Source organism: Centruroides vittatus, unplaced genomic scaffold (genome assembly GCF_030686945.1).
Source record: "Centruroides vittatus isolate TY-2023 unplaced genomic scaffold, ASM3068694v2 scaffold_1025, whole genome shotgun sequence".
Lineage (NCBI taxonomy): Eukaryota > Metazoa > Arthropoda > Arachnida > Scorpiones > Buthidae > Centruroides > Centruroides vittatus.
This window is the reverse complement of record NW_027122668.1, coordinates 426,069-438,323: the sequence shown is the minus strand read 5'-3', so window position 1 is coordinate 438,323 and position 12,255 is coordinate 426,069. Positions and strand designations below refer to the sequence as shown.

Here is a 12,255-nt window from a genome sequence, read left to right as displayed (position 1 = left end):
TATTTAAAATATCGTTTTAACAATTTTGTTTTTCTGTCGAATTTCAAAATAAAAAAAAAGGAGAAGAATTTAATTACAATTAAAAGATTCGAAAACTTTAAATTGCAATTAAAAAGATTATTAATAAAGAAGAAAATTAGAGAAGTTAATCAGTGGTTTTATGTTAATTAAGCCGTAAAAGGCGTCAATTTTTTAAATTTGTAATCGATTTAATTGCAATTAAATCTAATTGTAATTAGAAAGCTGAAAATTAAATTGCAATTAAGCGATTAAAGATGAATTTGGTTTAATTTTTTATTATTTTTTTTTTATTTAATCGACGATTTTAAGTTAAATTATAATTAAAACCTTCGTTTTTACCACTTAATTTCTCGTCTTCGTCTTTAATTACATTTAAGATCTTGATCGTAATTAATCTAACATCGTCGATTAATTTCGTTTTTATTTAATTAACTCTGCGCTCAAAAAATCGCTTTTGTTTTCTCGAATTTGGGCATTTCCCCCTTACTAAATCACGCAATTAAGTTTTTCCCATAGAGGTGACGTAACAATCGGCAAGTTTAATTACAATTAAATTTGATTTAATCGTCATTAACTCGCCGAATCCGTTTGTATCTCCCGTTCCTCGGTTTATTTTCGAAATTTTTTTTTTTACAGATTTGCAGATCCACTGGAGTGGATTCATGCGGATTTAATGAGGAATTTATTAAATTAATATCTTGATATATTTTTAAATTTTCTGCGGACGTTTCGCTCGTTGTTTGCCGTGTAAACCGCCATTTTTCTTGGTTTAGGTAGCAGTAAGTGCGGAAAGAGCCGGGGTCGAAGACAGAATAATCCATCTCCCGATCCAGAAAATAATTTGGAACGAGTTTTCATCTGGGATTTAGATGAAACAATCATTATCTTCCATTCCCTCCTGACAGGTTCTTACGCTACTCGATACGGAAAGGTAACTCACTCATTCTCTTTTGCTCGTGCTCCTCCCTCTGCTAATAGTGGAGGGAGTTTCCTCCTTCCATATATATATATATTTTTATAATTAATTTATGTATCACACAATCAGAAGTGAACTGAGTAACTGAACCCTGTTTTCCTTTATTAAAATCGTATTAATCATTACTTTTTTTGGAACGGCGTAAGTGATACGCGATCCGCGCGACCTTCGACAATGAAAAGTTTGCCCACTCCCTTAGCTTTTTATATATATTTTTTACTCATTTTCTGACCAATAGGAGAAGGCGTAAGAAATTAGAAGCTTACTGAATTACTACTTATGTTTTTGTATCCTTTTAATGTATTTTGTATACCCTTTTAGTGTGAGAAACGTTTGTGTGTATAGTTGAAGGTAAGTTATATACAGGCCCTACGACAGGATCCTCTCGTAAGGCCTGTGAATAACCACGAGCTTTAGGAGTCTATCAGAGGGGAAAAATTAAAAAAAAACTAACCGTTTTCTGACATTTTTACCTCAATATCGTTGTTATTTGTATAGCAAGATCTTTGAAGAGAAGGCCCAAAATGGATCTTCTTTTCAAGTAGATTTCCATTCTCTCTGGGGCCCTGGCTATACACTAAGTTTTATAGGGAAAAAAAGGGGCTTGTGAACTAATCTGTGTTGCTTTTGGGCTGCGGAATATCTACATTTACGCCATTTATGGGCTTATATAGGCAACTACAGTCATTAGTTTAGTATTTTTATCTATAAAATAAGCGGTTCGTAATCCCATAAGCTGCATATGTGGATATTATGGGATTGTAAATCAAGATATAGGTTATACTTGGTTACTTATATATTAACCTGTGTACATTATGCAGCATAATTTATAGGCATAATCGATTATTTGTTGATCATACCACGCAGCTTATGTGCCCATAAATTCATCTGTGCTTACTTTATAGAACCAAAAATAATCCTGTAAATAGTTTGTGCTTCTTGTTGTTTACCCCGGGCCGTTTGGCCCGGGGTAAACAACAAGAAATTTCTTACCTTTTTTCCCATAAAAATTTTCGATAAGTGCAAACTGCAGTATATTTTGCAAGAAAAGTGTTGCTTCCCCTCATCCCCAACAGTTTTACTCTTAAAAGGGCGATCTGTTAGCGCGAGGGAAAGTAAAAATGAGTCTTTTGGGGTGAGTTAATAAAAATGTAAGGTAAAATTAGTCCGTTGGGTTTAGTTTAAGGCAAAATTTAATGTAAAATTAGTCTGTGGGGTGGGTTAAGGTAAAATTAGAATCAGTTGGAGTGAGTGAAAATAAATTTGCAACCAAACTAAACGAAATATCACCTCTGTTTACTTACATTCCCTCTTTATAACAAACCTTTACAAAGCCCCGTTTATAAGGAAATTAAAACGCAATTAGATGCGAAAGAAAATAAGATTTCTCAACCGGAATATTTATCATTTTAAGTCCGAGAAACGCGAGAATTAATTCGTAATAATGTCGTCATCACCCGCAGAAAAACGAAGAGAGATCTCGAGAATGTTTAATGAATAATGTAGTTCAAAACAGGAGAGTTGTTGCATCCTCCCTTCCAGCATACACATTCTCTCCTCCCCTCTTTTTTTTCACTACTTCTTTTTTTAATTTTTCTTCCCTTGTTATCCAGAAAACGAAATTAATTACTCGGAGGTTAACAGCTTTCCACAGACATTCAATGTTTGCTATTAGGTGATGTCGTCTCTCCATTGTTGTGAGCCCAACAAGAGATCTGATTGATTGAAATCGGAGAAGGGTTCCATCAAGTAGACGCTCCTCGGCTGGATCGATGCCCAGTTACTCTGGAACCAGAAAAGTAATTTGTTCAAGTACCGCATGCAGATATTGACAGTAAATCCGGTGAGATGATGTCGAAATTCAACCAAAGCGAACGATGGAAAAGAAGAAAGAATTTCTCTCCTCCCTGTCTCCCCTCCCTTTTATTATTATTATCATTCGTTAGCCTTACGTAGACTCTAACAAGGATCAAAAAATGGATTTAAAAATAAAAAAAAAATTATTTTATTTCGTTTTTAATCCGCCGTTAAAGCTCGTATTGATCCACAGTAGTTAAGTCTTCATTGTCCGCAATAATTGCATTTTGTTCTCTTCCCTTCCTTTAGAGCGGGTGATGCTTTAACTCCCGATTTTCTTTTTTTCTCCCCTCTCCCCTACACTTGTGACGTCAAATTTAGAAGAAAAATTCGAGACATTCACATCTAAACTTAATAATTTTAGCTTTTATATTACGTCACACGTATATATATTTTTATTATTCTTATGGAGAAAATTCATCGAGGCTGGTGTTCTTCTCTGTTACGTGCGAGGAGAAGTAGAGAATTCCAAGGACTTCCACCAATTCCTGCTTAGCTCCAATCACGTGACTAGGCGGGGGAGGGTTTTGAAATCGATGAGTGAGCGAGAAATAAATGTTCAACCTCCGCTTGGCCAAAAAGATCAGATTACCGACGTCTCCGATTACCACCCTTCTCCTGCAGGTACGGGCGGAAATTAACGCCACTTTCGCTCCCCCTGGTGTCGAAAATAGGAACCACGGCCATCCAGGCTGAAAAATTCGGCAATTAAACAAAGTAATTGGCGAATATCTAGTGAAAAAAATATATATATAGTAACTGTATATTATTATTGTTTAAGGCTGCAGGATATCATTAAATTTTCCAAGTATATTTTTCTTCCTCCCCCTGTAGGGTTCGAATTATATTGATGTATAAGTTGATCCGGATGTTGAAATTAGACGAAGATCGCGTGTAATTTTTCCTTCCTCCGTATCAACTGAATTCGTTTGTTTGTTTGTAATTATATTCTACAAGTCACGCGTCATCCATGTTTTTTCCTACTTCAAGAAATGTCCAAGCATCTCCCTCCTTATGATTCGTTTTAAATTAATCGAAATTTTTGGCTCCTCATCGAGAAAAATATTCTATTCCCGATCAAAATCAATCGTTAGGAAGGAGATTTTCTATCAAATTAACTTGGCATAACTTCCGACCCGTGTAATTTTGACTTAAGCATCGCTTGCTCCGGTTATACGTTTAATACTTTCTATCTAAAATTAGTTGTTTTTCCTCTATAGATTGATTGTAAACGAGGAGCATAGTTTTAATCATTTCCTTTGGCTCACGGAAATTATATCTCCTTTCGAATTATTAAATCTGTAAGCAGCCATTGTTTTAATAAAGTATGGCTTTGTTTATAGGTGTGGCTCCTTTCTGCCTATAGCGTGGCTCCTGTACGAAAAAATAGGGGCTCCTTTCTGTTTATAAAGGTTAACTTTATTATTCATTAAATTAATTTTATTTCTTTGATTTCAGTGCTGCATAATAAAGGACGAAATTTGCATAAGTATCAGCACAAAAGTCTCGTGAATAAGAAATTTCTATTAACACTTGAGACACTTGATCTCTATACAAGAAACGAAGTAATCTTCTTGTACAGTATACAACCTGACAATCACGTGATTTTCGAATTTCCTTTTACACCAAATAGTCTTCTACTCCGTGAAATTTCTCATTTCTCGTTACGTGATTTTCGACAATCGATTTATTTGAATTGGACTTTTTCTCCATTCTTCTGTTAAATGATGGGTTAAATTGAATTCGAATTCGAAAATTAACTTTGCTTTTCATCGGAAATTGGCAATTTCAATTGTTTTATCGATAAAAAAAATTAATAGAAAAAGCTTCCACGTCATCTTTCTGTGGCATTTTATAAGTAAATGCCATTAACAATTGGAAAAAATGGTCGAAATACAATGTTTTATAAATAAAAAAATCGTAGAAAAATAAATAATAATCATACTTTAAGCACGAGTTAAAGGGCGAATAGTGCTTACAAGTAGAAATAGACCCATCAGTCTACTCAGAATAGCTCTTTAGATGAAAATGTAATGGATTTTCTAAGATTTTAGAACGTTATAAACGGGTTTATTCATACTATACACTTATAAATATATATTTTAAGATACTATGCAGTACTTTTTAGTAGTTTGGAACGATTTCTTTGTGTAGGAAACTGTAGGATGATAGCCGAAAGATACTTCCCTTCAGATTTTTATTTAAAAACATGAGTTTTGTAGGATGCATGTGTCATATATAAAAAGTAATGTTCACTCTTCAACAGCACTAAGTACCATTCTATGGCTCAAGAAGCCCTATATGTAGCCTTGTGTAATCCTAATGTTTTGAGTAAAGAGCTACAGGAGAGTATCCTATCAGATGAAGCATCATCACTCTTTAAACGTTTTCAAATTTCTTCTACTACCTCTAAAAATTAGGAATAGAAAGGAGAAGTTTAGGAAAATTTAGCAAAAAACAATCCTAAAATAGAGTGTCTTTAAGTTCACTGAGTAATATTCTATACAAGAAGCCCTACTCGTGTCCTACACTAAAACCTCATATAATCCTAACGTTGCCCCAATATTTGGAGCATATTTTTAAATTAAATATTAATATAATTCTCAAATTTTCAACATAAAGGATGCTCCAATTTGGGGAACAGCTTAAAGTAGTGTACAGTGTCTCAAGACACACTGTAGACTATCTCAAGCTGCTCTTCCAGATGATCCTACAGCCATTTTTATAACAATTTTTTCATGAAAACGTAAGAAAATTTTAGTAATTAATTGCTAATTTCCTTCTTTAGGATGCTCCAGCATCCGTTTCTCTAGGTTTAAGAATGGAGGAGATGATTTTTAATCTGGCAGACACGCATTTCTTCTTCAACGATCTTGAGGTCGGCCATTTTGTATATATTAAAATTTCACTAAATTTAATGAAAAATCCACAGATAAAAAACCGAATTTCTTTTCTCTAGGAGTGCGACCAAGTACACATCGACGACGTATCCTCTGACGACAACGGACAGGACCTCAGGTACGAAACGTCACCGTGAATTACCATAATTTAGGGGGGATTTCGTGAAATTTTCCAGTGTTTTTTTAATTTAACTTTAAAAAAAAGAAGAGGAATTCAATTCAGCTCAGTATAATCATAACAGTTGGTGGGACTATTTTTGTAGCAGTTACAATTTCCAAGCGGATGGATTTCACGCAGCAGCCAGTAACGCAAGCCTATGCCTGGCCACAGGAGTAAGAGGAGGAGTGGATTGGATGAGGAAGCTGGCTTTCAGATACAGAAGAATCAAGGAAATATATAATCAGTATCGCAACAACGTCGGAGGTAAGGGGGAGAGAGCGAGAGGGCGTGAAAAAAGGAGCGCTCGTGCATTCGCTCGACCCTTTTGTGACGTCAACCAATCGTCATCTATCGTTACAGGTCTACTGGGACCGGCCAAAAGAGAACAGTGGCTCCATCTGCGTTCGGAAATTGAAACTTTGACGGATAGCTGGTTGACATTAGCTTTGAAGTGTTTGTCCATCATTCATTCCAGGCAAGGATTCTTCGCCCCCTATTTTATTTAGTTTTTTCTTAAACTTTTTATCTGTTCCTGTGTGGTCCTCTGTACTCTCTCTGGCGCTTCTTTTCTTTTTTTTTCTATGCCTTTTAATGGATTGCCAGATGATATTTCACGGCAATCAAAGCTAAATTATTGGTGTTATTCTAACAATTATCGACTTTAAGGGGAGAGGAAGCTGTAAAGATGTAGTTATAAATTATACGAGAAAGAATATTTTCGAATATTTCAGGTCGAACTGTGTTAGTGTATTAGTAACGACGACCCAGTTGGTCCCTGCGCTAGCTAAAGTACTACTTTACGGTCTAGGAGGGGTCTTTCCAATCGAAAACATGTACAGCGCAACTAAAATAGGTAATTTTCTACCCCCTTAACACTTTCTCGTGTTAAAAATCCCATTTTTCTATCCTCCTCTCCACTTTTTTACAGGTAAAGAAAGCTGTTTCGAGCGGATAATTTCAAGATTTGGTAGAAAATGTACCTATGTAGTCGTTGGAGATGGGAGGGATGAAGAGACGGCTGCTAAACAGGTTAGTTTATGTTATAAACACTAAAAAAACAAAGGTATTATATAATATTTTTTGCTAAAAATAAACTTTAAATCTTTAAATATTTACAAATTTAATGTATTTTATAAATAGGAACGATCGATATCTTAGAATAAACATGGAATAATTTCAAAATAGATGATAGTTTGGGGGGGGAGAATAAGAAATAATAAACACTAGAGGAATGATTGATGTAAACATTTCAATTATTTAAAAATAAAAAATATATATATATTATCATCATTACTTAAACAACTATTTTAATGATAATTAAGTTTGTGTGTAGAAAAATAAACTTTAAATGACATTTTAAAGAGGTTAACAGGGTCAGCTGATGTGTTCTTATTGTGAATGAATGCGTTGAAGACGTGTTGATGTGCTGTTCTTATTTTAAGACAAACCATTAATTTTATAATTTATACTGTATATTACGAAAGGTAAAATTCCACAGATTAATTGTGAAACTGTATCGCTTCTATACCTAACTGGAGTGGTGTATAGTTAATTTACTTCACGATCTTCCCCCCTTTTACTTTCCATGTTGTATACATAACAGAAGGTAAGTATGACCCCAACGTTTTTTAACACGGGACCATGAAACCTCGAGAAATGCAAAAAATTCGGGGGTTTTCCCCCTGTATATGTGTGTGGGGCGCGGTTTTGTCACCCAGTTTGAAGCTCAATAACTCCTGTGTCCTTTGTCGAAAATATCTGAAATTTTGCAGGTCGGTTTGTGTATTGGGGACATCGATTCTATTAAATTTTGGTGGTTAAAGGTCGATGAGGTGAGGAGATAGAGGGAGGGGGTCACGTGTCTTATCTCGAGTTGGATCGAACTTAATGATTTTACTCGTTATTAGAATTTTCAATCTTCGAGAAAACCCATGCCTACCCTCAAAATTAAGCTTCTTGGTTTTTATAGTATTTAATGATATAAGAAGTTTTAAATAAAATCTCAACTGATGGCGCCACAGGTAATTTTAACACCTGCCGGGAAAGTTATGCAACTCGCTGGGTTGTTCTTTTACCGGTTATTATACTTTAAACACCACAGAAGAGCGTTAAAAGTGGCTCATACAGGACAAACCGGAGTGTAAATCTGTGTTTTGGTGTTTTGCTCACATTTAAATTAATGATTTTTAGCCGAGATAACGAGTACAACTAATTTATCACGTCGCCTATCTGACTGTAACGGGAGAAGATGTATAATTTTTATGTAATGACCCTCTAAATTGCAGAAACACGGCGAAACGATGGTTTCTCCGCCCCATTAACTATACAATTCCTAGACATGTGTCTCTTTTTAGATAGCACCGATTAAGAAGTGTACAGTAAGAACATATCTAAACATATCCTGTACTTTAATGTATATATAATATACATATAAATATATATATATTTTTTTGTGTATTCACTTAGCTGAACTTTCCATTTTGGCGCATCAGTGGTCATTCCGATTTAGCTGCTCTCCATCACGCCCTGGACTTGGGACATCTTTGATTTCGGCTTCGCAGCAAGATCCGTACTTGATGAAGTCCGGCCTCCAAGAAATAAAGAAAAAAAAATGATTTAAAAGGGGAAAAAAAATGGACTCCATTCCATTAGAAGACATAAAAAATAAAACAAGAAAAATGGTATTTTCCGCTTGAGATCTATGGCCCGCGTGTGGTTTATACGAAGCGAAAATACGAACCTGGTATCGAGAAAGATGGAGATCATCACCCATTGGGATTAATGAAGAAATATGTCGAACGATATTTGATTTCATGTTGTACATAGTTCCGGATCTGGAGGATCTGTACTTTGCCTATGAAAAAAATAAATAAATAAAAAAACCCAATAAAAAATAAAGAAAAAATCTCCTTATCCTAAATTCGAGATCCCTAAAATGGAATTTTTTTTTGTTCTCTCTCTCTCTCTCTTTTTCTCTAAACTCTCTGACTCTATCGCTCTCGCTCTCACACACACTCTCTTCTATTCTCTCTTCCTGTTCTTCCCTGTTTGAAAAGAATTGTAAATCAATGTATTTTTATTTTCTGACGGAAATAAATTGCAATTATCAAATCTCTGTAGTCTTGTAATTATTGTACGGGGTGGTCCAGAAGTCGGCTGACCAAAGGAGAGAGTATTTTATGGCTTAAACTTCGTTAATTTTGTGAAAAGGTACTTTGTTTGGAACAACCTGTATATCGAAACGTTTTTAAGAGTATTTTCTTCAAAATGTATTCGAATTTTACTGAAATTTTTATATTTTTATTCATATATATATATAAGAAAAGAAAACAGAAGATTAAATTATAATGCTAAAGATTTTTAATGTTTGTTTATATGCTTCAAAAATAATTAATTTTTAATTAAATCTTGTTTATTTTGACATTTTAACAATTAATTAATATGCTATTTAATTGAAAAATAGAAAATCTGTTTTATATAAAAACTTGTGATTAAGCTTCCGTTAATATAGAGATCAGTCTTTTAACTCTGCTTAAAAGAGAGATGAATTTTAAGCAGAGTTTTCCCTTTTAAGCACAGTTGAGAGAATGATCTTCATCCTTTAAGCACAGTGGAAAGAATCATCTCCTCTTTAAGCACAGTTGAGAGAATAATCTCTCCTTTAAGCACAGTTGAGAGCATGATCTTCCTCCTTTAAGCACAGTTGAAAGAATGATCTCCCCTTTAAGCACAGTCGAGAGCATGATCTCCCCTTTAAGCACAGTTGAGAGCATGATCTTCTTCCTTTAAGCAGAATTCAAGAACAGATCTCTTAAACTAGAGTTAGGGGACTGATATTTTCTTTTAAGCAGAGTTAGGCGAGAAATCACTCCTTTAACTCTGCTTAAAGGATAGACCACTTCCTTAACACTTTTTTTTTTTTTTTTTATGGAAAGACTTCCTTAATTCTGCTTAAACAAGAGATCAGTACTTTAACTGACCTTCCCTTTAGGAAAAAAGGTCACTTACAGAACTGATCTCTCTCTCTCTCTCTCTCTCTCTCTTTAACTCATTTTGGTTCCTTTAAAGAGTTTAGCTGATTCTCTCTCGTTAAAAAGAGAGGAATCAGTTAGCTACAGACTAAACAGATCATATCAAGAATCTTGAAACACGTAAAATTGTACAGAATGCAGAACAAATCGGCAAGTCTTTCAACTTCGAAATTCTCACTTAACACAAAGACACTAGTTATTGTTTACGTCCCTGAACTAGATAATGCCGAAATATTCGTAATTATCCCCCCTGTTCTTTGGCCTTTTTTCAAGAAGATTCGAGTAACAATTGCTCCGGTTAATTCAGTCTGGCTATCTTTAACAGATCCTAAAGAAAAAAAATAAATAAATACGAAAAAAGTTATTTTTTTAGTAAATAAATAATGCTATATTGTTTCTGCCTTTGTTATTGTTCGCTTGACAATAAATCGATTGTTTCTTCGGTAACTAAACTCTTCCTTCACACAAGAAACGACTCAACACTCAGTCATGCAACAATACTGTGTTTAACTTACATATAGGCGTACTAAATAGTGCATATCTAGTAACTTGCAGTGAAACCAGTGGCGTAGCAAACAAAACTGGCCCCCGACACTTTTTGGCGCCCCTCTTCCCCCTCCAGAAACACATATAGTTTGTCTTGGAAACCATTTGGGCGCCCCTCTGAGAGTGGCGTCAGGTGCATGATACACCCCCTTGCACCTCCCTCGCAACGCTACTGAGTGAAACCTGTGTAAAACGGACTCTACCGAATATATATACCGTTCTGAACAGGTTATTTTTAACACAGAAAATCGCTGCCTTCCTAAGAATTTTTCCCGTTTAGGCAGGTTTCAGTTTTAGACAGGTTTTTTTAAAACAGGATAGATTCCAGCCCGTGCCGCCATACAGTTGAGCCATCAGAGTTGTACACTCATACATACAATATACAGTATACGGTATATAGGTCTAAAGTGTGTATTTGCATATATAATTGATCGATATAGGGAGGCCTAAAAGGCCCGTCCTTTTAGGCCTTTAATATGATTTTTTTATACATAAAAAAACAATAGAAAATAAAAAATTTTCTTTTACCCTCATACACGTGGCACCATCTAGCGGTAAGATTTGTAACTATTTCTATTCATATTCCCTGATAAATAAAACAATTTTGAAATATTGTTTTATTTTATAATTAAAAATAAAACTTAGTAAGAAATTTCCTGAACATTTTCTCTTATTTATGTTATTTCATAATCCTTAATTGTTAAATGCTTACTCTTTGTAATATGCCTCTTACTTATGTAGGAGCTTCTGATCACTTAAACAGCAGTTTCACACCTGCTGTTTAAGTGATAAGGAGCTCCTACTTGATAAATCTTCAGTCTGGTGCTACTGTCAATTTTAGAATGGCCCTAGTATTTTTGTGTACTGTATTATCCCTGTGTATTACAGTAAAACTGGAAGAGTTAACTGTATTTTTTTTTAATAAGTTGTTCGCAGATTATTTGCAATGCATACAGCAGGAATAAAACACTTCAACAGCGGGTATACAGTGTGCAATAGGCCCACATGAAGTAGCTGTAGAACACTTAATTGTTCTATACGTGGACCTATTGCAAAAACTTATTGCTTAAGTGTTGTATACATGCAGAACACTTACACAGTAGTATACGCATACTATTGTTTAAGTGTTCTGCTCTTTGTAATATGCCAAAACTTCTTACCTTAAACAGAAGAAACCTCCGTTAAACAGCTAGCCCACGTGGGCGAGTGACGAAACCTCCGACATTGAGGTTGGAACACACGACCAACTCGTCGTGGATTCGAGCCTCACCAATAGGCAAGTCACGTGGAATTTCCGAGCTTTCTAACATCTTGCCGGGATTAAAAATTCGAACATCTAACTGCTTACTTAAGTCGTAAAGGCCCGGCAACAAAAGGGCCTTTTTTTAAGTTACAGTATGTTTTGCTTTACCGAATAATATTTAATACGGCCCGATCTGATATACATGTATTTGACTGGCCCTTTGTTACGTTTGATTTTAAGGCCCCCGCCTTACATTATACAGAGAAACAAATAGGGAGCTCATCAGATAAAGTGTGAGGCTCAATATGGCGGAAGCACGTTTCAATTAGGTAGTTCGAATCTTGAAAAACTTAATGGAAGATTGTTGTATTACTGAACTCCATTAATTGGTTCGAAATTTCTCATATTACTTTTAAGTGTAACCAATTAAAAACTAATTGGGTTTGAATTTCACTTTCCTTCGTCTTTTTGTTTGTTTATTTATTTGCCGAGTTTTGTAACTTTTATTTTGTTTTGTTCAA

At 34.8% G+C, this 12,255-nt stretch overlaps 1 protein-coding gene across 5 annotated transcripts in view; it reads left to right on the top strand.

Annotated features, from left to right (window-relative positions):
- The window catches only part of LOC136986458 (eyes absent homolog 1-like), a 37,513-nt gene extending 28,488 nt beyond the window's left edge, over positions 1-9,025 (top strand). For 3 of the 5 annotated variants that reach the window (XM_067283981.1, XM_067283982.1, XM_067283984.1), the window contains exons 12-19: positions 795-952; positions 5,643-5,732; positions 5,814-5,872; positions 5,997-6,178; positions 6,275-6,389; positions 6,646-6,767; positions 6,843-6,943; positions 8,381-9,025. In XM_067283981.1, coding sequence (XP_067140082.1) covers positions 795-952; positions 5,643-5,732; positions 5,814-5,872; positions 5,997-6,178; positions 6,275-6,389; positions 6,646-6,767; positions 6,843-6,943; positions 8,381-8,461 — 908 coding nt within the window. In that variant the 3' untranslated portion in view covers positions 8,462-9,025. The remainder of the gene's footprint in view (positions 1-794; positions 953-5,642; positions 5,733-5,813; positions 5,873-5,996; positions 6,179-6,274; positions 6,390-6,645; positions 6,768-6,842; positions 6,944-8,380) is intronic. The other 2 variants (XM_067283985.1, XM_067283986.1) reach the window with 1 other exon arrangement.
- The last annotated feature ends 3,230 nt before the right edge of the window (positions 9,026-12,255 follow it).